This window comes from Musca autumnalis, unplaced genomic scaffold (assembly GCF_047663935.1).
Source record: "Musca autumnalis isolate F117 unplaced genomic scaffold, ASM4766393v1 scaffold_4, whole genome shotgun sequence".
Taxonomy (NCBI): Eukaryota; Metazoa; Arthropoda; class Insecta; order Diptera; family Muscidae; genus Musca; species Musca autumnalis.
Window position 1 is genome coordinate 157,413,193 of NW_027411977.1, and position 27,131 is coordinate 157,440,323.

The 27,131-nt window shown below is 35.1% G+C and overlaps 1 protein-coding gene across 3 annotated transcripts in view; it reads left to right on the plus strand.

Annotated features, from left to right (window-relative positions):
* LOC141400731 (putative methyltransferase NSUN7) overlaps positions 1-27,131 on the plus strand; it is a 617,414-nt gene that overhangs the window by 367,829 nt on the left and 222,454 nt on the right. For all 3 annotated transcript variants that reach the window (XM_073980175.1, XM_073980177.1, XM_073980176.1), the window contains exon 6: positions 4,310-4,496. In XM_073980175.1, the coding sequence (XP_073836276.1) occupies positions 4,310-4,496 (187 nt within the window). The remainder of the gene's footprint in view (positions 1-4,309; positions 4,497-27,131) is intronic.

Consider the following 27,131-nt stretch of genomic DNA (forward strand, 5'->3'; position numbering starts at 1 on the left):
TTATGTGAAGAACGTAGGTTAAAAAACTTTCCAAAAATGTTTCTTATAGTTGAGGGTCGTATGTGGATAAATATGGGCCACATAGACCTGCGGTTTCCTTAACCCCCACATATCGGTTGTGACCGTTTTTACGTATTAGGTTCATTTTTCAACCGATGTTGCTGCAAATTGGTATATTGGGGTTTCAGTGGATGGAGAACATATGTACAAAAAATTGTCAATATCTGTTCGCGTATAGGTATAGCCCCCTTGAGCGTTACCGGCCAATATAACATATTTTAAAGATTCCAAGCACATTTACCAATCTATTTGTTTGCATTTCGGGATTTTATGTTCTCCGTAGGTAGAAAACCATTTTGCGAAATATTAGCAACGTATTTTCTCGTTTTGCTATAGCCCCCTTTTGGGATATTTAAATGGTGTTAGGTAATTATTGCCAACCGAGTTTGTTTTACTTTAAAATTTGTCTTCATTGAATAGAAAATATTCTAAAAACAATTCAGAGCATAGATCCTTGCTATGGCCCCTCCCCCCAAGCATCCACATACTTTAGTAAATGAGATTTTTTTATTTTTAGTATAGTGTCATTGATATAACATAAATTTTACAAATTGAACGTTTCGACTGAGGATATCTTTATCTTATTACACGGATGTGAATGAAATTCGCAAGAATAGTCATACAACTATTAATAGCAACATTTCTTAGTATTGGCGAACGCATTTTGGGATAAACCAAACCAATATTGACTTCTAATGCCGGTTCTTCTATCAACTTTTCAAAAATATATATACATGAATATTCCATGACTTTCTTAAAAAGTCGCATATCTCGCAAACCTGCGCGAACCTGCAGCTTATTTTTGGTTTGTCTATAGACAAATATCCTACATCTCAGAAAATGTGCGATTTATTCTGCAATTCACCACAGTACATTAAAAACCCTCCAAAACTTATAAAAGAATAATTTAGTAGACTTTTAAAAAAGCACATTTGTGGGGAATAGCAACCAAACTAAATTAGATATTACAAATCTATAAACTCCAAATAATCAAAAAATTGTCGAGAATTATAACAGCAACAAAAACTATAGTCAATTAACGTACAATTTGTTTTTATCACTATATTACTTAAGCAAAGCTAGAAGCAATTTTTTAAGAAAATAAATATTGTAAAACAAGATTGCAACTTTTAAGTGCATTTCTAGTTGTTTCGCGGGGTAAATCGCAAAACTGAATATGAGGCATTAGTCATGGGATACTTAGCGATAGAATTCAAGAAGAATCTCACTAGTTTTATGCAGTTTAATTTGGAGTAAAGTTCTACTAAAGTTCCCATATATCGCACTGTACGATGTGTCCTACATTTCGGCAGTTATAGCACGTGTTTCTCTTTCTTCTGTGTCCTTGTTTCTGCCTCATATGTCGCATATTTTACCTCAGGGTCCCGTATACCATTCGCAAAAGCTTCAATTTTTATATGGTCCACCAAGGGGTAGTTCTCTCTCGGATATGCCAACTGCGCCAACCGCTCAACGTCTGTACCAAAGTCTTGTAGGGTTTCATTACGCTTCTGAATTCTTCCCCTCGATTCCATTTGGTATATCTCCTGCTTATGTTCACTTATGTTCGAGTGCGGCAATCATATCAAAATAAGGGAGAGGAGAAGGGGTTACCGTGCAGAAGCATAATCGAATGGTCAAAGTAAATAGAAAGAGTATAACAACAATAGCTAAGTAAACAGTGTAAATTAAGACTAAGCGATAATTTCATAATTGCGGTAATATTTGTTGTTGCAGAAATAAATAAGAGAGAACTGAAGGCGTACAACAATAACAAGATCAAAGCAACAAAGAAAAGTAGTGATTGGAATTCTTATAAAGTAATTGTTGTTGTAAATTTGATTTAAATGAACTAAATGCTTAATGAAAATTTACGTTTCAATTCAAATTCTTAAATTAACTGAATTTCATCTAAATTAACTTAAAGTTACTAGTTACATTCGTAACAGTATAAGAAATTAAATTGGATTAAAGGAAAAACTAGAGGAAATAAATATAGAAGACGACATATTGGTTTCATTCGACGTAGTTTCGTTATTTACAAATATTCCAATTAGCCTCGCAATAAAAAACATTATGGCTCACTTAAACACTTAAAGCGTTTACAAAAATATCGAAGTCACAATTTCTTAAGATATTACAATTGTATCTTAACGACAATAAATATTTTTTATATGATGGGACCATTTACTCACAAATTTATGGCAACCCTCCATCTCCAACAATAGCGGACGTTGTCGTTGACACCCTTTTAACGCAAATTGCAGAAGAGCTAGACAAATCTATCTAACCAAATAAGTGGATGATATGTTCTACGAATTTAAAATATGAAAATCATTAAATTATTATCACAACAAACTACAGTTCACATTGAAGATAAAAGAATAAAAATATATAGAGTTGGCAACAGGTTATACACTGACTGGTACATAAAACCAACCGCCACAGGACGAATAATGAATACCAACTCCACACAAGCACTTCCAAAAAGATATATATCGCCACTAACTTAATTAAAAAAGCATTATCGCTCAGTCACGAGCAATTTAAAGGGAAGAATATATCAAAACTAAAAGAAATTCTTAAACAAAACTAATTTAATAAATAAACTGATCCCAATAATTACCAATCTGGCAACACCAATTATTATACAGCCCAATTACGAATGAAAATTCCGTGCGGAATATCTCTCTTTTCCCTTCTTTTCTATCACAAACAAAAAATCCGCAGGGAAAAAATTACCAGAGAGCAAAAGTAGGTATCACGAACGCTCTCAAAAATGTGTTTTCCTCTAAAAAAAATCTCCCTAGCAAAACTGGAGGGAGTTTTCAAAAAATCTTAATATTTCCAGCAAACTTTGTACAAAACAGGCAAACTAAACATCATCTGTTTTCGAGCTACAGAGGCACCGCATTCCAAAATGTCATTTTGAGAAATCCGCGTTTGAAACTTCGATGTTACATACAAATCAGAATGAATTTTCTCTTTTTAACACTCATATCTCAGCTAATTTTTGTCCGATTGACTCGAAATTTTTGCAACATATTATGTTCTACCTGTTCTTTAAAATAAGCAAATAAAAAAATTTCGGTTTTGTGAAATATGTAAGGGACCATAACCCCTTAAAATCGATCGATTAATTAGATTTTGATATCCTTACCAAAATTTTCGGAGGAACCCATCTGTACAACATTACTTTTGCTTGCAACAAAAATAAAGGATCAACTGGACCAAAAATCTTCTTGGACAAAGAGAGAAGGGAGGATTAAAGATATTGTAAAATATGTAAGTGACCATAACCCCTTAAAATCGATCGATTAATTAGATTTTGATATCCTTACCAAATTTTTCGGAGGAACCCATCTGTACAACATTACTTTTGCTTGCAACAAAAATAAAGGATCAACTGGACCAAAAATATTCGGGACATGCAATTTGTAAAGCAACACACAACTGGTCTTTTAAATATCAATATCCTGGACAAAGAGAGAAGGGAGGATTATAGATATACGTTGGAGAGCATAGGAATCCAACATAAAAAAAATTTAGAATAAACAGAAAAGAAGATAAAGACAACAAAAATGCAATTTACACCGTATGATTTATTCATATTAATTTTAATAATTTTTGCTTTTATTTAGTTTAATTGTAGTGTTTAGTTATTGAACCTTCACTTGACAATACTAAATATAAAATCCTAAATATAAAATCATATCCTAGTGCTATGTGCCAAAACAAAATGTAAAAAAATAATAAATATTATACCGTCTGGTTGTCGTTGCCAGATTTTAAATAAATATCCCTGAAAAACTTGTAAAATACCAACGAAACGTTGGATACAAAATTAAATAAATAATTTTTAGTTCCATTTGCAAAAAAACAGATCAACAGCTCAATAAGACAAAGTCTTAAAAAATTAAAAAAAAAAATTGAATTGGAAAAACCAAAGTATATGAATATATGCTCTGTCCCAGAACCTGCAAGAATCTACTGTGTGTGTGCCATGATAAGCACATATACTATCTTTGTCAAATCAGTTTTAACAAAGAATTGATGTCAGTGGTTAAATTCATTGTAAATATGTGATTGCATATGGCTACTTTATCTAAAACGGCGTTTGAATTCGAGCTTTTTGTCGCGTTAACATTCTTTATGAGGATCTATTCATTTACGCTGTGGAATAAAGCTTTTTCACATTTTTTTAATAACTACAGAAATTCAATGTTTAACAGATGTTTTTATATTTCAGAGATAAGGAGTCGGCAGAACATCTCTTTATTGATAATGGATTTATGGTCATTGAAAGTGATCAAGAGCTATCTAATGCAACCGTAAAATGGGACAATGTATGCCCGCTATTTGTATCATGTATACCAATGGATAGAAACGCGTTTGCCACATCCGAACTAGTTACCAAAAACTTTTTCATAATACAAGTAAGTATAAAAACCAAAATGTTTTTAGTAAGGTCACACAGGAGGCATGGTAGAACAAACCGGGCAAAGTAAATACTACAACAAATACAACTCAACAACAACCACATAGAAATTTGTTTTTGTTTGTAAACGTTAGTGTCAACGTACATGTAAACAAAATAAGGAAATGTCTATAAATTATTGGAATTTAAAAAAACTAATAATTCTTCACATTTGATTGAATATTTTGAAAAACATGAATGAAAACTCGTTAGATTTTCAATTTGAATTTTTCCATATCATTCCACTAAATGCATAATTTCTAGCAGAATTCTTGCAAAAATGTTTGAGGTCGCTGGTAATTTATTGAAAAAAGAGAAGCTGTTTCAATCGTTTGCTTTTGAAAACAAACAAGCACATGTTTATTAGGGCTTTATTATTTTCAAGTTTAACAAAATACCACACATATTAACAAATATTATACCGCCTCTATAAGCGGTATTTTAGTATGCGGCATGTTGTTCAGACCTGGAGGAGTTTACATGTCAATGATATGAAGGAGTCTTTATGGGAAATAGTTTTTTTTTTTTCTGATGAATAAATTCAAAAATATATATCCCTAATATACATCGAACATAGACATCTAATATATAAAAGGCAATGTTTGTATGTTAGTATGTTTTTATGTTCCGAATAGACTCAAAAACGACTGAATTGAAAATTTCAGATAATGTACTGGGAACATCGGTGGTGAAAATAGTGTTACGAATGTAACTGATAGGTTTAATTACGTCATTACTGTGCTTGTCGTCCAATTGTATTCCCCCCATGTATGTATGTGAGTATGGTTGTTCGCTTAGTGCGAATGTGCGTCTGTGTGTTCGTTGCACAGATTCAAGGTGTTGCCATATGTGTTCTAGAGGACTCTAGAACAGGGAGACTTTGGGGTATAAATACAGGGGAACTGGCAATGACGAGTTGAGTTGTGTTTTAAGCGTTGAACTGAACAGATCGGTTAAAGAATAGCTGCGTGCTAACTAGAGACTTGCTGTGTGCTTAGTAATTAAAGTCGGTTCCGAATAAGTGTAATAAAGTAAATAAAGCATTGTAGAAACGTAATCTAAAACGAACCCTGTTTTATTTGGTACAAATCGTACTGGGGAATAAAACAACGTCTACACGGAGATTAGTTAAATCTAATTCCGTAACAATTGGTGTCAGCAGTGAGATTACGATCATCCTACAATGAAGTTTAAGGATCTACGAATGGAAGACTCGAAGAAGGAGCTAAGTAAGTTGGAGTTGTCTTCTACTGGCAACAAGGCCGAACTACAAAAACGCTTGTTGGAAGAGTTCGAGCGCCGTGGAATGAACATCGATGCATATGAGTTCGACAGTAAAGAGGAAGTCGAGTTATCGGCAAAGGGCGAATCCAGCGTTAAGGAAGTTTCGTCGGTAGCTGCCAGGGGTGACGATTTGAAATCAATGCTGGCTATGATGATGGAGAAATTAGATGCTAAAATGGATGAAAATTCCAGACTTATGATGGAAATGAAGGCGGAAAATTGTAGAATGGTTGAAGAAAATTCCAGTAAAATGTTACAAGAGATGTCTAGAAAGAATAAAGAAACTTCTAGACTTATGATGGAAATGAAAGCAGAAAATTGTCGAATGAGCGAAGAAAATTCCAGAAAATTAGAGGAAAAATTAGAAGAGAACTCTAGAAAAATCGCTAAGGGCATGGAAGAGAAATTAGAGGTAAATTCTAGAACAATTAACGAGAAACTCGAGAACATCACGATGGTGATTGAAAAGAGAGTAGAAAACGTGGAGGTACAAATTAAAGAGTTGGATAAAAAGATTTTGTCTGTTGACGAGAAATTTCTGGCTCAAGATGAGAAGATTCTTGGCATAGAAAAGAAAATGTCGGAACTGGAAATTAAAGGCGGTCCAGTGAGAGCTATTCATAACACGTTAAAAATCAAGCCTCCAGTGTTCGACGGCTCTACCTCTTTAAATGTGTTCAAATTACAGTTCGAGACATTGGCTGCTAGAGATTCTTGGAACGACAACGACAAGGCGGTATCACTCCTTATGGCATTGAAGGGTGATGCTGCTGACGTATTACAGAGTATTCCCGCCGCTTCTAGGAACAACTATGGAGATATAATGGCTGCTCTTGAACGTAAGTACGGTAGTGAACACAAGCAAGAGATCTACCGAATGGAACTGAGGGGAAGAGTCCAGAAGCCAAATGAGACCTTACAAGACTTTGCGGCTGATATAGAGCGGTTGGCGCAGTTGGCATATCCAGGAGAGACACATCCATTGGTGGACCGCATAAAGATTGAGACATTTGCAAGTGGTATTCGTGATCCAGAGATAAAATTTGCGACGTATGCGGCACCGATAGGAACATTTGCAGAAACCGTGTCATTTGCCCTGGCCCAAGAAACCGCGAGGATGCTGGTGAAACCTAAAGCTTACAACGTGAGGAGGCTGCAAGTTGAGGACAACAATGCCCAGACCGTTGTCGATCCGCTAAAGGATGCACTAATGCGTGTGAAACGAGGGGCTGGTAAAACGAGAAAGACTTGCTACAACTGTCGTAAAGCTGGACACATTGCACGAGAATGCATATTGCAACGACCAAGGCTCAGATCCACCTCACCGCCTTCAAAAAGCGACGACCAACCGGTGGCCAAGAATCTGGAAAGAGAGACATCAGGTGAATCAAATAAAATGAATTCCGTCAATCACGAGGCGCCGCTGGCAGAGGATGAAAACGATGGTCCCACAATTTCTATAGCCATAGTCCAGCAGGAGAATCACAACATAACGGTTAAAGGCTTCGTCAATGGTGTATTGCGTACCTTGACATTGGACACCGGTGCAACAAAGTCCATTATTAGACCGGATTTGGTAAAATGGAAGGTATTGCCGTTAAATGGAGTCAAATTGCGGACGGCCACAGGCGAGACTAAAACGGTGCATGGAAAGGCCTACCAAAGGCTGAGCATGGGTAGAAAATCGGTAAATTTCGATTTTATAGTGGCCGACATTGTGGACGAAGTTATACTTGGTGTAGACTTCATGATTGCCTTCGATATCAACCTGGACATAAAGCACCGTGTGATGACATGGTCCAATGTGGAAATACCGATAAGTGTGGGCTACAACGAGAAAAGCAAACATCGCACAAAGGCAGAATCCGGCGAGATCGCTGTCGATGTCCGTACGCTGAAGGTGGAAGCCGCCGACAATTGGCCCGTAGGAAAGCGGAAAAATCCAGCAACGAGGACGAGAAAGCGAAGATGTACGTCGAGGAAAGGTCCATCGAAAAGCATCCGTACAACAAGGAAGGACAATTCCGATGACGACCAGGTGGCACTTAGGAGGGTGACCGAGAAAGAAGATATAACGTCACGATACCTGGAGAGAAAAGAGCGAAAGTCCAAAGCTAATGGCGTAGAGGGTACATCTAAATCAGTTGCTACCACTACGGAAAGAGAACTGTGTCTAGTCCAGAGGAACAGGCTTAAGCGGGAGGCAGTGTTACCAATGCCCATACCACCAAGAGGGAACTGTGCCTATTCGGGATGAACAGGCTTAAGCGGGAGGCAATGTTACGAATGTAACTGATAGGTTTAATTACGTCATTACTGTGCTTGTCGTCCAATTGTATTCCCCCCATGTATGTATGTGAGTATGGTTGTTCGCTTAGTGCGAATGTGCGTCTGTGTGTTCGTTGCACAGATTCGAGGTGTTGCCATATGTGTTCTAGAGGACTCTAGAACAGGGAGACTTTGGGGTATAAATACAGGGGAACTGGCAATGACGAGTTGAGTTGTGTTTTAAGCGTTGAACTGAACAGATCGGTTAAAGAATAGCTGCGTGCTAACTAGAGACTTGCTGTGTGCTTAGTAATTAAAGTCGGTTCCGAATAAGTGTAATAAAGTAAATAAAGCATTGTAGAAACGTAATCTAAAACGAACCCTGTTTTATTTGGTACAAATCGTACTGGGGAATAAAACAACGTCTACACGGAGATTAGTTAAATCTAATTCCGTAACAATAGGCTATATATTTTTTTGAATGGTCGTCGCGGAAGTGAAATTTCGCGGTCATCCCAAATTATTCAAAAATGTATTATTTCAGATAATATACCTAATTTTAGTAAGCGTGACACAAATATGATGTGAACACTAGCTTGAACAAGTGGGATAGCGCGGTCATGAGCTATTTTAATATGGCTAAGTGTAGTGACCGGAGGTTCTCCTTATTTTTTTTTTTAAAGTCCATGATATTTTTGAACGTTTTGTTTACAGATTGTTTGCAATACTAATGTAATTACCGTCTTGGCCCTGAATGGTCTTCGCGGAAGTGAAATATCGCGGTCATCACAAAATGTTCAAACATTTATTATTTCAGATAATATACATTATTTTGCGTGCCTAAAACGCTATAAACGCTGAACACTAAACAATAAGCGGGATAGTGCGATCAACTCCACAATTTGGAATACAGTAAAATCCCGAAAACTTGAGATGTCACTATCCAGAGGTTAAATCCACCAAAAATAGCGAAAATCAGGCGCCACCCTTCTATGGGAGCTATATCAAAACGAGGACGTATACTGAAAATTCTCTGCAAGACTGTTTACGACCCCCAAAAGTGACTATATCTCCAAACTATCGAAAATCGGGAGGTACTGCTTTATGGGAGCTATATCAAAACGTGAACCTATAACTGTTGCATACCGAGCGCAAATAAAAAGGCGTGTCTTTCGGTCGATACGAATATTTATGCTCTCCTCTTTAAATTACATTAAAACCAAATTTTAGCCATTTCGGTGTGATAATGATGTTAAATCCTCAAAAATAGCGAAAATCAGCCGGTACCGTTCTATGGGAGCTAAATATATCCAAACGTGGACCTATGCTGACAATTCTCTGCAGTAATAATTACGACCCCAACCGAGACCAACAGTCCAATATATAGCAATGTTAATTGACGTGCACCGATCATTATATGTATGTGGGTCACAAAGTGCTTTAAACTGTCAATTTATGGTGAAGAGTATAATAAAAGAGATTTTATATCTTAAATTTGGGGGATACCATTACATGGAATTTATGTCAAAACATTGATTTATATTATGAAGTTTCTAGAGGGATGCCTAATTATGGCTGTATCAATGCTGGATAGATAACTAAAGTTTACACGGAGAACCCAAACAACGGGCCAGCAACGCGGACCGGGTCAGCTAGTAAATATATAAAATGTCGTATGAAATTTGACACTAACATTACAGCCCAGTTCAGTCAGCTGGGTATTGCCGCTACCTTTTCTTGTTCTACCATGCACAGGAGGCGTCTTCCCGCATTAAGGTTCCTTTCAAAAGGTACACATACATACATTCTGATAAATCTGAAATATCTGTTATTTATTTTTAATAATAAAACATATTTTGACACCAAGAGAAGACCTGAATTCGGCTTCTGTTTCATCTGGTATTTGCATCAGGAATAAAACTCTTGATATGTATTTTGTTTACATGTGTCTCGGTCTGCAACAAGCAGTGTTAAAAAACGAAAGAGAAATGCTAGGAAATTTAATTTTTATTGTCTAATGGGCTCTCTCTTCACGATTTGATATTTTCTTATGTTTTCTCAATTTTGAATAAATTATGTATACCAGAAGTGACAGCTCACATCTAAAATACATATCTTGGATAGAGTCCATAAACATAGCCCAATCATCGTGACCGCTGGAAAATTTCAAACAGTTCATTTCGGCCATCCCTTCCGAAAAAGTAGCACACTTTTTTTCTTACTATTAACTATTAACTGAAAACAACATAAAATATTAACAGAAACAATTCGTATATAAGTGCTAATATAATATATTAAAAAATACATTGTATCACATTCTCTTCGAACTTCTAATAACGTAAAAATAATATTGAATCACATTTGAATATTTAATAATTTCTTGAAAAATGTAGTGTATTTTATTTCTAATATGGAAGCCACTATTTTTTCAAACTATCCTAATGAAATAACCTTGTGTTCCTTTTAAAAATTAAAGTGCGCTGAGGATATGATACACCAAAACCAAGGAAAATTTCAATTTTAATTCAATCAATCAGATTTGAGTAATGCGGGGCATACACTATACTGCCAAACTGCACTGCCAAATGAACCCTTGTGTACGTGTGTGATTGAATAGTGTGTGGCATTCCTTCAATCCATATTGCAAAAAATGTTGAATTTTCCTCCAGAACTCGATTTTGTGTTGAAGTTTTCCAAATTTTTAATTTCCTCACAAATAATATTTGTTGTTTTCAAAAATTATTTGTTGGTTACTTGGAAAATAAACAAAATTCATCGGATTGAAAGGGGTTCATTTACAAAATCAAAACTATTTTGATTTCAATCCTGCCAAAACTACTTCCAAATACATTGACAAAAACTTCAAAATTTACTAATACTATTACAAATGCTGTCGTGCATGCCCATAGTGTATGCCCGGCATAAACTTGAATTATACTGGCTTTTTGGAGAGATATTGCCATATTTTCACATAATATAATAGGTCTGTTCGATAACCCAAAAGTTTGTACAAAATTTTACAAGATACTGTTCGATGACAAACTTGTAAAGTAAAAGAAAGCGAATTCTGAGAGAATTTCGTTACTGAGAACTTACAAGTTGTTGCAAGCTGAATTTTCCTTTTAAGAATTTGCAAGTTTGATCAACTGATTTAAATTCGAATGTCTTGTGGCGGACTTTGCAATTCTTGGCAAAAACAAAAACACATATTTGGTTATTAAAATAATAACAAGATAAAAAGGGAAGAAATAAATATTTTAAAAGTATCAAATCCCAACAAAAAGCGGTGCATCCATGGAGTAGGAGGAACACCATGTAGACGTCCCTGGAGAACACATTAGATCTATTTTCCTTTTGTTGCTCATATTTATTTAATTTTTAGTGGAAAATCAAATAATTCTCGTTAACCACTTTCAATTGTTAATTTAAATCTTTTCCGCCAAACTTCTTCATTGTAAATCAGCTGATTTTTTGCAATTGGTGGCAAATTGTTGTTTTATATCATTCTGCATATTCTAGCTTCGAGAGAGTAAAATTAATTGAGAGAAGTTACTGAGAACTTGCTGAGTACTTGCGAGTACGTTTTACTTGCAAAGTTATCGAACAGAACTAATATTTATATTATGTTATGAGGGATAGCAAAAATAGACTTTAAAGCGGTGGTGCTCAAAATATTTTGGGCATTAGTCTCTCTGAGCGAGTCTTTCCTCTGCTAAACCACGACGGATGAGAATAAAGTGTTACGAGCGAGTCAATACAAAAAAATGATCAACAATTATTTTCGACAATTTTGAATACAGGGCATGTTTCAAGTTCTAATCGGCTAGCTCTGCCGTGGCGAGGTTACTGTATCCCGGGTTATCGCCTCGTAACGTAGGAGTTTACATGCCTATTATATCAAAACCACAATTCAATTATATAACAAATACACATGCAGTTGGCCTGAGAAACGAACATCCTCAACTCATTTGTGACCGATGTAGTTGTCACATGGAGTGCATTTTTCCCGCCCTAAAAGTACGCCTATGGTAACTTACACACTTACAATTTTAACAGTTACCCCAATAAAAAAAAATCACCGTTACCTACCCAATAATATGGTAAGTAACGCCACTACTCCCACACCGCCCATGGTCCAGCTACTCTCTCTCAAAATAAAAGAAATTTATAAGTTCATATTTAGTTCAACGAGTTATTATTATATAATATAATCATTACTTATGAACTACTTACAAACTAAGTCTTAATACTACTTCTGCCGTTGTTGTTGTTGCTCCTGCCCTGGTGTGACTGGTGGTTGTCCATATTATTATTGTTGTTGTTGTTGTTGAGAATTATATATTTTTTTATGTTCGCAGGCCGTGCCTGGTTATATGCAAAAAGAATATCTTTTTAGCCGGGTTCGTTAGTTGTGTGTCTTTTGTACGTTGCTTTCTAGTTGCATTTTACTTTTTTTAATGTTTTTTTTCTTAGTCGTGAGGCGAGCGTAGAAGAAAAAATGCGGTTTTTTTGTTATTCGCAATTTTAATGCAATTTCATTGAGATTATGTGTTCTTCACCAGCTTTCGGCTATCTACACAACTTTAACATATTTTCTGGCAGATTCCTTTTCTGTGTTCATTTCATTTTTTTTTTCTTTTTTTAATTAGGAAATTTATTATTGTTGTTGTTGCGGTCGTAGGCTATTACATTTTTGACTTAAAGTAGGTAAAATTTTGATTAAAGTTTTTTGTTTTTTTAAAACTTTATTAGATAACTGCAGTTTTTTTCATTTTACTATTTTTTTAAGTGGTTAATAATTTCATTTAACAATTTAACCAAATTTAATTTAACCACGATTTGTCCGCACTATCAGACTGACTCCAAAGAACGCTCAACAAGAAGACTCTTTTTTCCTTGATCGTCCGACAAATAACTAATAACCGACTGCCTCTAATCAGCGCTCAATAAGAAGTGTTTTTTCATTCTCGAAAACAAAACGAGTTTACCAAATCACGTTACACACACATGTGCCCAAACAATGCAATGCAAACCTAACGGCAATAAATTCTTAGAGCAATGTGTGACAAAAAAAAAACCATGGATTGGCCAATCAAATCATTGCAGAGTATACCAGGTCAAGGCACATGCAGCGTTTTTTCTTAGTTTTAGCGTCTTTGTAGTAATCGTCCAAAACTAATCCCTAACAAAACTGCTTCGTTATGAAAATTCCTAATTGAGGAACGAACAGGAAAAAGGATTGTTTTGAATGAAAGGTACGTGTGGCTCGACCCACGAAAAGCCGGGCAAAATAATTAAAAAAAAATTTGGCTTACGCCAGTATACTTTGACGATTGGCTAGGTTTTAATTAGATCAAACGTGTGGCTCGACCCACGAAAAGCCGGGCAAAAAGTATTATCGTTTTACAGTAAACTTCTGGATTGGCTAAGTTTAAGTTAGAAAAGTACACACATTTAAAAAAAACAGTGGTGGAATCCAATTTAGGATGGAAGCTAGTCATGAAGTCTACTAAAGAGTCGACCTTGAACTCTCTAAAAACTCCTTTACTGGCTCTATAAGGTATGGATTTCGCTCTGGTATTGCAGATTTTCATAACCTTTTCACATGACCTCCCCAAATTGTTAGAAGTCTGATTTTGAATGTCAGAAACCTTGCCTAACGGTACAGTTGAATGTTGTGAAGTCTGTTCGGAAGGCAATGCATGAAAACATGGAGAAGTATTGGTTTTGAGAGGTTCTAATTCGACCGACTTGATGGGAGGTATGATCTCGGGAGCGATGGAAAAGCTTCGCCAAAAATCCAAACCTAGATAAATCTCTTGACGCAAAGATGGAACAATATAAAAATCAATGTCTTTAGTGACTCCTTTATATGTAACAGGTAGTTTGCAGTGTCCTAGTACAGAGTTTTTTGATCCATCTGCTGTGGAGATTACAGATTTAAAGGGTCTAATTTTTATGTTACTACGTTCTATAAACTCCCTACTGTTTGTGCCTAGGACAGATACACTGGCTCCTGAATCCAATAAGCCGAAACAAGTGTCATTTAAAATCGAAATTTTGGCGTAAGGCCTTTCATCTGATGTTCCACTTAAAATAGATGATTCAATGAAATGACGATATTTCTTACGTTTCTTGTATCGCTCGCGGCAACTTAGAATTCGTTTGGAAATTTGGGGTACAATCTGGGAATTTTGGTGAATTGGTAGTAAAGCATCGTCACATGGTAGTGGCAATGCAGATTGGTCTTCCTGTGGAAGACTAGTCTTTAGCCCTACTGTGATCTCGGGGTTGGTCGAGATGAACGAGTGTCCCCGGTAGCCAACTCGCTCCGAATCCAGTTTCCCGGATGGGGGTTCTTGCAACGAACTGTTGCAACACCACGTTCACCACACTTATAACAAAATAGATTCCGAGTTTTTTTCGGGACAGTATGTATAAGAGTGCCCAAAGGATAAGCAATTCCAACATTTTACATGGGAATATTCATGTTTGTTGCAACGGGCTGAAATTTGGATGGCCTGTAACTGAGGGTCATCTTCAATCTCTAAATTGTCATCCTGAGAAGATTCTATGTCCAATTGGTGTGCGTGACGACCAATTGTTTTTATGGGATTTTCCGATTTTGTTTCTTTCATGATTTGTTCAGCTTTACGCGCTACTTCTCTAAGAGAAAGCAAATTGGATACTTCGGAGTTGAAAAGCATAAATTTTAGCTCAGTACAAACATTCTTTTTTATGATGTTTACCAATCGCTCTTCAGGCAGAGGCTCCTTCATTTTGTAGCTAATAGCCAATATAGCTGAGTGGAATTCATCGTAGGATTCGCGAGACAGTTGCCTTCTGGAATGCAGTTTCAATAAAAGTTGATCATCAGATTCGATCACTGAAAATTCCTTAAGCAAACTATTCCTAATAAGGCGATAAGGTGGATCATTATTCCTCTTAACAAATTCCCAATACCATTTTTCTGCCTTTCCGCTAAGGAAAATTTGAAAACTTAGTTCTAATTGTTCCTGACTGCAACGAGTCCTCTCAATTAGAGTGTCAAAATAAAATCGTCTACGTTCCCTGTACCGTCAAAAATTATCTTCCATTTTTCCAGATCTATTTTGGGCCTATTCGTTCTCTGAAAGAGTTGAAATCCTGCATCTGTTCTGTAGGTTCCTGGTTAAACGGGTAGTTGTGACCAGTAGGCATATCCAAGGTTGATCTACCTTGAGAAAGGTCTGATACCGTTGTTCTCAGTGAAATCAATTCTGTTGCTAGAGTGCGTTGCTCCTCTCTAATTCTTTCTAATACAGATAACAAATTATTGACATTAATGTCTTGTTCGCCTGATCCCAGGTTGTTTTTTGTATTACTACTTGGTACTGAAGTCATCATATGGTGAGACAAAGTTTGAGTTGTGCCAGAGTAGGACAAAATCTTTAAATGCTTTATACACGTTTTCTGTGCTAATGAGACCGCCAAAGAAATCGAAATAAAATCAAATTTAAAGTTGGAAAAAATATTAATTGCCTGGAGTTAGTTAATGTGTTGGTTTGCCAAATAGGTATTATTAATTCTGTTAGCAACAAAGTAAATCTTGGCTTTATGTTTTCAGGAAAATATTGACAATATCTCGCAACAACTTATGGCTTATATGGTATATGTCTATTTTTTTTGTTTTTGATTAAATTCTATGTTATATAAAAATAATGTTTATCTTATATATTAAAATTAATAATAATTGTTTTTATAGGGGTTTTCCCCTTTTTCGAAATATAATTCAATTGTAATGTGGAAAGAAAACTTATTTTGACAAAAACAACATAGAAACGTATTACAAATTATAATTACAGTGAAGTCAATATTATGTTATGAATAATTCAGTATGCAATTTTGGTGCAACCACACTTCACTTATAATGGATTTATACAATAATATTTCTTTCTTTGTTTTAGCTAGCTATAATTATTCATTAAAAGGAATTGTATTTGTGTATATATATTTGTATTATCGTGTAGTTTTTTTTTTTTAAATTCGATTCTTCGATTTTTCCACACTGATATGTGTTGTTTTATATGTTAAAAAAAATTTTGTGCAAAATACATATGTTTTCTTTTAAAAGAGAGAGAGAGAGAGAGTAGTTGTCCACTTGTCCGACAGCGTTGAGTAATTGTAGGATATACCTAGTCAGGTTTTGAAACGAACTACTACTTAAAACTTCTGTCTGTAATACCGAATCTTATCCGATATAAAGCCTAAAAGTTTTTTTTTTTTTTTTTTGCAAATTGTCATGAAGTAATGATAAATGATTTATGCAGCTTATAAAGCTTGTCGTAATGAGTAACTTGGAAAAATATACTGCTATAGAGTCTTAGCTTTTAAGCCAGGTACTCCAGACTCGAACATTTATCCAAAATACATTGTTCATCCATTCGGGTTGGTCTAGTCATCGCAACAGTATAATCCATACAAGAACTAAGACCGGACTTATGCTTTTCCAACAGAACTTTTTGAACGTGGTGTTAAATTAAATACATGACAATTTACTGCCGAAGGTCATTGGTTTTACTTATAAGCGAAAACTCAAGACATTAAGCTATGAAATTCTCTTTAAATACTATGATCTTTCATATCATTTCCTTAATGCAAAAAAAATCTTTAGTATTGGAACTTACCCATTTCCGAACCTTTTCTAATATTTACAATTGATATTTTGGTAGATGCTAAGCAATAGCTCCCCAATTAGTTTTAAATCTCGCCTCATTGGCCGCAATAATGCTTAGTAACTAACATTCACTAAGCTCAGACTGATCAGTGAAACGAGATTTGCCACTCAACCCTGCCCAAGGTGTATCTGCCGCAGAAGCACTTCTAACCTTTTGTATCATTCAAAAAGAACCGACTGACAGACCGCCAGCAGACAAAATTGAGTGTGTTGAAGATTTAAAGAAGTTCAGAAATTTAATGGCTGGATTTAAATGATCCTTCGAAGGAAACATCTATCCTCAGCCATGTTAAAGAAAAATGTATGTATGTTGTTTCAATTCGATCTCATGTTAAATTTATGTTGTTAATTCACGGCCCAAGCTTACCCTAAAATCTACAACGTTTTCTTACTAGGTGACTTTGACGTCAGCCAGTTTAAAGGTAGGGAAAACTTTGGCTTTGAATTAAACAGTCAAGGCCTCACGTTGGTTTAATTACATTATGTTTTTGTTGCGTTGGGCGCCATCTATGTTACGAGCGAGTCAATACAAAAAAAATGATCAACAATTATTTTCGACAATCTTGAATACAGGGCATGTTTCAAGTTCTAAATGGCTAGCTCTGCCGTGGCGAGGTTACTGTATCCCGGGTTATCGCCTCGTAACGTAGGAGTTTACATGCCTATTATATCAAAACCACATAATTCAATTATATAACAAATACACATGCAGTTGGCCTGAGAAACGAACATCCTCAACTCATTTGTGACCGATGTAGTTGTCACATGGAGTGCATTTTTCCCGCCCTAAAAGTACGCCTATGGTAACTTACACACCCACAATTTTAACAGTTACCCCAATAAAAAAAAATTCACCGTTACCTACTCAACAATATGGTAAGTAACGCCACTACTCCCACACCGCCCATGGTCCAGCTACTCTCTCTCAAAATAAAAGAAATTTATAAGTTCATATTTAGTTCAACGAGTTATTATTATATAATATAATCATTACTTATGAACTACTTACAAACTAAGTCTTAATACTACTTCTGCCGTTGTTGTTGTTGCTCCTGCCCTGGTGTGACTGGTGGTTGTCCATATTATTGTTGTTGTTGTTGAGAATTATATATTTTTTTATGTTCGCAGGCCGTGCCTGGTTATATGCAAAAAGAATATCTTTTTAGCCGGGTTCGTTAGTTGTGTGTCTTTTGTACGTTGCTTTCTAGTTGCATTTTACTTTTTTTAATGTTTTTTTTCTTCTTAGTCGTGAGGCGAGCGTAGAAGAAAAAATTCGTTTTTTTTTGTTATTCGCAATTTTAATGCAATTTCATTGAGATTATGTGTTCTTCACCAGCTTTCGGCTATCTACACAACTTTAACATATTTTCTGGCAGATTCCTTTTCTGTGTTAATTTCATTTTTTTTCTTTTTTTAATTAGGAAATTTATTATTGTTGTTGTTGCGGTCGTAGGCTATTACATTTTTGACTTAAAGTAGGTAAAATTTTGATTAAAGTTTTTTGTTTTTTTAAAACTTTATTAGATAATTGCAGTTTTTTTTTTCATTTTACTATTTTTTTAAGTGGTTAATAATTTCAGATTTTATATCTTAAATTTGGGGGATACCATTACATGGAATTTATGTCAAAACATTGATTTATATTATGAAGTTTCTAGAGGGATGCCTAATTATGGCTGTATCAATGCTGGATAGATAACTAAAGTTTACACGGAGAACCCAAACAACGGGCCAGCAACGCGGACCGGGTCAGCTAGTAAATATATAAAATGTCGTATGAAATTTGACACTAACATTACAGCCCAGTTCAGTCAGCTGGGTATTGCCGCTACCTTTTCTTGTTCTACCATGCACAGGAGGCGTCTTCCCGCATTAAGGTTCCTTTCAAAAGGTACACATACATACATTCTGATAAATCTGAAATATCTGTTATTTATTTTTAATAATAAAACATATTTTGACACCAAGAGAAGACCTGAATTCGGCTTCTGTTTCATCTGGTATTTGCATCAGGAATAAAACTCTTGATATGTATTTTGTTTACATGTGTCTCGGTCTGCAACAAGCAGTGTTAAAAAACGAAAGAGAAATGCTAGGAAATTTAATTTTTATTGTCTAATGGGCTCTCTCTTCACGATTTGATATTTTCTTATGTTTTCTCAATTTTGAATAAATTATGTATACCAGAAGTGACAGCTCACATCTAAAATACATATCTTGGATAGAGTCCATAAACATAGCCCAATCATCGTGACCGCTGGAAAATTTCAAACAGTTCATTTCGGCCATCCCTTCCGAAAAAGTAGCACACTTTTTTTCTTACTATTAACTATTAACTGAAAACAACATAAAATATTAACAGAAACAATTCGTATATAAGTGCTAATATAATATATTAAAAAATACATTGTATCACATTCTCTTCGAACTTCTAATAACGTAAAAATAATATTGAATCACATTTGAATATTTAATAATTTCTTGAAAAATGTAGTGTATTTTATTTCTAATATGGAAGCCACTATTTTTTCAAACTATCCTAATGAAATAACCTTGTGTTCCTTTTAAAAATTAAAGTGCGCTGAGGATATGATACACCAAAACCAAGGAAAATTTCAATTTTAATTCAATCAATCAGATTTGAGTAATGCGGGGCATACACTATACTGCCAAACTGCACTGCCAAATGAACCCTTGTGTACGTGTGTGATTGAATAGTGTGTGGCATTCCTTCAATCCATATTGCAAAAAATGTTGAATTTTCCTCCAGAACTCGATTTTGTGTTGAAGTTTTCCAAATTTTTAATTTCCTCACAAATAATATTTGTTGTTTTCAAAAATTATTTGTTGGTTACTTGGAAAATAAACAAAATTCATCGGATTGAAAGGGGTTCATTTACAAAATCAAAACTATTTTGATTTCAATCCTGCCAAAACTACTTCCAAATACATTGACAAAAACTTCAAAATTTACTAATACTATTACAAATGCTGTCGTGCATGCCCATAGTGTATGCCCGGCATAAACTTGAATTATACTGGCTTTTTGGAGAGATATTGCCATATTTTCACATAATATAATAGGTCTGTTCGATAACCCAAAAGTTTGTACAAAATTTTACAAGATACTGTTCGATGACAAACTTGTAAAGTAAAAGAAAGCGAATTCTGAGAGAATTTCGTTACTGAGAACTTACAAGTTGTTGCAAGCTGAATTTTCCTTTTAAGAATTTGCAAGTTTGATCAACTGATTTAAATTCGAATGTCTTGTGGCGGACTTTGCAATTCTTGGCAAAAACAAAAACACATATTTGGTTATTAAAATAATAACAAGATAAAAAGGGAAGAAATAAATATTTTAAAAGTATCAAATCCCAACAAAAAGCGGTGCATCCATGGAGTAGGAGGAACACCATGTAGACGTCCCTGGAGAACACATTAGATCTATTTTCCTTTTGTTGCTCATATTTATTTAATTTTTAGTGGAAAATCAAATAATTCTCGTTAACCACTTTCAATTGTTAATTTAAATCTTTTCCGCCAAACTTCTTCATTGTAAATCAGCTGATTTTTTGCAATTGGTGGCAAATTGTTGTTTTATATCATTCTGCATATTCTAGCTTCGAGAGAGTAAAATTAATTGAGAGAAGTTACTGAGAACTTGCTGAGTACTTGCGAGTACGTTTTACTTGCAAAGTTATCGAACAGAACTAATATTTATATTATGTTATGAGGGATAGCAAAAATAGACTTTAAAGCGGTGGTGCTCAAAATATTTTGGGCATTAGTCTCTCTGAGCGAGTCTTTCCTCTGCTAAACCACGACGGATGAGAATAAAGTGTTACGAGCGAGTCAATACAAAAAAATGATCAACAATTATTTTCGACAATTTTGAATACAGGGCATGTTTCAAGTTCTAATCGGCTAGCTCTGCCGTGGCGAGGTTACTGTATCCCGGGTTATCGCCTCGTAACGTAGGAGTTTACATGCCTATTATATCAAAACCACAATTCAATTATATAACAAATACACATGCAGTTGGCCTGAGAAACGAACATCCTCAACTCATTTGTGACCGATGTAGTTGTCACATGGAGTGCATTTTTCCCGCCCTAAAAGTACGCCTATGGTAACTTACACACTTACAATTTTAACAGTTACCCCAATAAAAAAAAATCACCGTTACGTACCCAATAATATGGTAAGTAACGCCACTACTCCCACACCGCCCATGGTCCAGCTACTCTCTCTCAAAATAAAAGAAATTTATAAGTTCATATTTAGTTCAACGAGTTATTATTATATAATATAATCATTACTTATGAACTACTTACAAACTAAGTCTTAATACTACTTCTGCCGTTGTTGTTGTTGCTCCTGCCCTGGTGTGACTGGTGGTTGTCCATATTATTGTTGTTGTTGTTGTTGTTGTTGTTGAGAATTATATATTTTTTTATGTTCGCAGGCCGTGCCTGGTTATATGCAAAAAGAATATCTTTTTAGCCGGGTTCGTTAGTTGTGTGTCTTTTGTACGTTGCTTTCTAGTTGCATTTTACTTTTTTTAATGTTTTTTTTCTTAGTCGTGAGGCGAGCGTAGAAGAAAAAATGCGGTTTTTTTGTTATTCGCAATTTTAATGCAATTTCATTGAGATTATGTGTTCTTCACCAGCTTTCGGCTATCTACACAACTTTAACATATTTTCTGGCAGATTCCTTTTCTGTGTTCATTTCATTTTTTTTTTCTTTTTTTAATTAGGAAATTTATTATTGTTGTTGTTGCGGTCGTAGGCTATTACATTTTTGACTTAAAGTAGGTAAAATTTTGATTAAAGTTTTTTGTTTTTTTAAAACTTTATTAGATAACTGCAGTTTTTTTCATTTTACTATTTTTTTAAGTGGTTAATAATTTCATTTAACAATTTAACCAAATTTAATTTAACCACGATTTGTCCGCACTATCAGACTGACTCCAAAGAACGCTCAACAAGAAGACTCTTTTTTCCTTGATCGTCCGACAAATAACTAATAACCGACTGCCTCTAATCAGCGCTCAATAAGAAGTGTTTTTTCATTCTCGAAAACAAAACGAGTTTACCAAATCACGTTACACACATGTGCCCAAACAATGCAATGCAAACCTAACGGCAATAAATTCTTAGAGCAATGTGTGACAAAAAAAAAACCATGGATTGGCCAATCAAATCATTGCAGAGTATACCAGGTCAAGGCACATGCAGCGTTTTTTCTTAGTTTTAGCGTCTTTGTAGTAATCGTCCAAAACTAATCCCTAACAAAACTGCTTCGTTATGAAAATTCCTAATTGAGGAACGAACAGGAAAAAGGATTGTTTTGAATGAAAGGTACGTGTGGCTCGACCCACGAAAAGCCGGGCAAAATAATTAAAAAAAAATTTGGCTTACGCCAGTATACTTTGACGATTGGCTAGGTTTTAATTAGATCAAACGTGTGGCTCGACCCACGAAAAGCCGGGCAAAAAGTATTATCGTTTTACAGTAAACTTCTGGATTGGCTAAGTTTAAGTTAGAAAAGTACACACATTTAAAACAGTGGTGGAATCCAATTTAGGATGGAAGCTAGTCATGAAGTCTACTAAAGAGTCGACCTTGAACTCTCTAAAAACTCCTTTACTGGCTCTATAAGGTATGGATTTCGCTCTGGTATTGCAGATTTTCATAACCTTTTCACATGACCTCCCCAAATTGTTAGAAGTCTGATTTTGAATGTCAGAAACCTTGCCTAACGGTACAGTTGAATGTTGTGAAGTCTGTTCGGAAGGCAATGCATGAAAACATGGAGAAGTATTGGTTTTGAGAGGTTCTAATTCGACCGACTTGATGGGAGGTATGATCTCGGGAGCGATGGAAAAGCTTCGCCAAAAATCCAAACCTAGATAAATCTCTTGACGCAAAGATGGAACAATATAAAAATCAATGTCTTTAGTGACTCCTTTATATGTAACAGGTAGTTTGCAGTGTCCTAGTACAGAGTTTTTTGATCCATCTGCTGTGGAGATTACAGATTTAAAGGGTCTAATTTTTATGTTACTACGTTCTATAAACTCCCTACTGTTTGTGCCTAGGACAGATACACTGGCTCCTGAATCCAATAAGCCGAAACAAGTGTCATTTAAAATCGAAATTTTGGCGTAAGGCCTTTCATCTGATGTTCCACTTAAAATAGATGATTCAATGAAATGACGATATTTCTTACGTTTCTTGTATCGCTCGCGGCAACTTAGAATTCGTTTGGAAATTTGGGGTACAATCTGGGAATTTTGGTGAATTGGTAGTAAAGCATCGTCACATGGTAGTGGCAATGCAGATTGGTCTTCCTGTGGAAGACTAGTCTTTAGCCCTACTGTGATCTCGGGGTTGGTCGAGATGAACGAGTGTCCCCGGTAGCCAACTCGCTCCGAATCCAGTTTCCCGGATGGGGGTTCTTGCAACGAACTGTTGCAACACCACGTTCACCACACTTATAGCAAAATAGATTCCGAGTTTTTTTCGGGACAGTATGTATAAGAGTGCCCAAAGGATAAGCAATTCCAACATTTTACATGGGAATATTCATGTTTGTTGCAACGGGCTGAAATTTGGATGGCCTGTAACTGAGGGTCATCTTCAATCTCTAAATTGTCATCCTGAGAAGATTCTATGTCCAATTGGTGTGCGTGACGACCAATTGTTTTTATGGGATTTTCCGATTTTGTTTCTTTCATGATTTGTTCAGCTTTACGCGCTACTTCTCTAAGAGAAAGCAAATTGGATACTTCGGAGTTGAAAAGCATAAATTTTAGCTCAGTACAAACATTCTTTTTTATGATGTTTACCAATCGCTCTTCAGGCAGAGGCTCCTTCATTTTGTAGCTAATAGCCAATATAGCTGAGTGGAATTCATCGTAGGATTCGCGAGACAGTTGCCTTCTGGAATGCAGTTTCAATAAAAGTTGATCATCAGATTCGATCACTGAAAATTCCTTAAGCAAACTATTCCTAATAAGGCGATAAGGTGGATTATTATTCCTCTTAACAAATTCCCAATACCATTTTTCTGCCTTTCCGCTAAGGAAAATTTGAAAACTTACTTCTAATTGTTCCTGACTGCAACGAGTCCTCTCAATTAGAGTGTCAAAATAAAATCGTCTACGTTCCCTGTACCGTCAAAAATTATCTTCCATTTTTCCAGATCTATTTTGGGCCTATTCGTTCTCTGAAAGAGTTGAAATCCTGAATCTGTTCTGTAGGTTCCTGGTTAAACGGGTAGTTGTGACCAGTAGGCATATCCAAGGTTGATCTACCTTGAGAAAGGTCTGATACCGTTGTTCTCAGTGAAATCAATTCTGTTGCTAGAGTGCGTTGCTCCTCTCTAATTCTTTCTAATACAGATAACAAATTATTGACATTAATGTCTTGTTCGCCTGATCCCAGGTTGTTTTTTGTATTACTACTTGGTACTGAAGTCATCATATGGTGAGACAAAGTTTGAGTTGTGCCAGAGTAGGACAAAATCTTTAAATGCTTTATACACGTTTTCTGTGCTAATGAGACCGCCAAAGAAATCGAAATAAAATCAAATTTAAAGTTGGAAAAAATATTAATTGCCTGGAGTTAGTTAATGTGTTGGTTTGCCAAATAGGTATTATTAATTCTGTTAGCAACAAAGTAAATCTTGGCTTTATGTTTTCAGGAAAATATTGACAATATCTCGCAACAACTTATGGCTTATATGGTATATGTCTATTTTTTTTGTTTTTGATTAAATTCTATGTTATATAAAAATAATGTTTATCTTATATATTAAAATTAATAATAATTGTTTTTATAGGGGTTTTCCCCTTTTTCGAAATATAATTCAATTGTAATGTGGAAAGAAAACTTATTTTGACAAAAACAACATAGAAACGTATTACAAATTATAATTACAGTGAAGTCAATATTACGTTATGAATAATTCAGTATGCAATTTTGGTGCAACCACACTTCACTTATAATGGATTTATACAATAATATTTCTTTCTTTGTTTTAGCTAGCTATAATTATTCATTAAAAGGAATTGTATTTGTGTATATATATTTGTATTATCGTGTAGTTTTTTTTTTTTTAAATTCGATTCTTCGATTTTTCCACACTGATATGTGTTGTTTTATATGTTAAAAAAAATTTTGTGCAAAATACATATGTTTTCTTTTAAAAGAGAGAGAGAGAGAGTAGTTGTCCACTTGTCCGACAGCGTTGAGTAATTGTAGGATATACCTAGTCAGGTTTTGAAACGAACTACTACTTAAAACTTCTGTCTGTAATACCGAATCTTATCCGATATAAAGCCTAAAAGTTTTTTTTTTTTTTTTTTTTTTGCAAATTGTCATGAAGTAATGATAAATGATTTATGCAGCTTATAAAGCTTGTCGTAATGAGTAACTTGGAAAAATATACTGCTATAGAGTCTTAGCTTTTAAGCCAGGTACTCCAGACTCGAACATTTATCCAAAATACATTGTTCATCCATTCGGGTTGGTCTAGTCATCGCAACAGTATAATCCATACAAGAACTAAGACCGGACTTATGCTTTTCCAACAGAACTTTTTGAACGTGGTGTTAAATTAAATACATGACAATTTACTGCCGAAGGTCATTGGTTTTACTTATAAGCGAAAACTCAAGACATTAAGCTATGAAATTCTCTTTAAATACTATGATCTTTCATATCATTTCCTTAATGCAAAAAAAATCTTTAGTATTGGAACTTACCCATTTCCGAACCTTTTCTAATATTTACAATTGATATTTTGGTAGATGCTAAGCAATAGCTCCCCAATTAGTTTTAAATCTCGCCTCATTGGCCGCAATAATGCTTAGTAACTAACATTCACTAAGCTCAGACTGATCAGTGAAACGAGATTTGCCACTCAACCCTGCCCAAGGTGTATCTGCCGCAGAAGCACTTCTAACCTTTTGTATCATTCAAAAAGAACCGACTGACAGACCGCCAGCAGACAAAATTGAGTGTGTTGAAGATTTAAAGAAGTTCAGAAATTTAATGGCTGGATTTAAATGATCCTTCGAAAAAAACATCTATCCTCAGCCATGTTAAAGAAAAATGTATGTATGTTGTTTCAATTCGATCTCATGTTAAATTTATGTTGTTAATTCACGGCCCAAGCTTACCCTAAAATCTACAACGTTTTCTTACTAGGTGACTTTGACGTCAGCCAGTTTAAAGGTAGGGAAAACTTTGGCTTTGAATTAAACAGTCAAGGCCTCACGTTGGTTTAATTACATTATGTTTTTGTTGCGTTGGGCGCCATCTATGTTACGAGCGAGTCAATACAAAAAAAATGATCAACAATTATTTTCGACAATCTTGAATACAGGGCATGTTTCAAGTTCTAAATGGCTAGCTCTGCCGTGGCGAGGTTACTGTATCCCGGGTTATCGCCTCGTAACGTAGGAGTTTACATGCCTATTATATCAAAACCACATAATTCAATTATATAACAAATACACATGCAGTTGGCCTGAGAAACGAACATCCTCAACTCATTTGTGACCGATGTAGTTGTCACATGGAGTGCATTTTTCCCGCCCTAAAAGTACGCCTATGGTAACTTACACACTCACAATTTTAACAGTTACCCCAATAAAAAAAAATTCACCGTTACCTACTCAACAATATGGTAAGTAACGCCACTACTCCCACACCGCCCATGGTCCAGCTACTCTCCCTCAAAATAAAAGAAATTTATAAGTTCATATTTAGTTCAACGAGTTATTATTATATAATATAATCATTACTTATGAACTACTTACAAACTAAGTCTTAATACTACTTCTGCCGTTGTTGTTGTTGCTCCTGCCCTGGTGTGACTGGTGGTTGTCCATATTATTGTTGTTGTTGTTGAGAATTATATATTTTTTTATGTTCGCAGGCCGTGCCTGGTTATATGCAAAAAGAATATCTTTTTAGCCGGGTTCGTTAGTTGTGTGTCTTTTGTACGTTGCTTTCTAGTTGCATTTTACTTTTTTTTAATGTTTTTTTTTCTTCTTAGTCGTGAGGCGAGCGTAGAAGAAAAAATTCGTTTTTTTTGTTATTCGCAATTTTAATGCAATTTCATTGAGATTATGTGTTCTTCACCAGCTTTCGGCTATCTACACAACTTTAACATATTTTCTGGCAGATTCCTTTTCTGTGTTAATTTCATTTTTTTTCTTTTTTTAATTAGGAAATTTATTATTGTTGTTGTTGCGGTCGTAGGCTATTACATTTTTGACTTAAAGTAGGTAAAATTTTGATTAAAGTTTTTTGT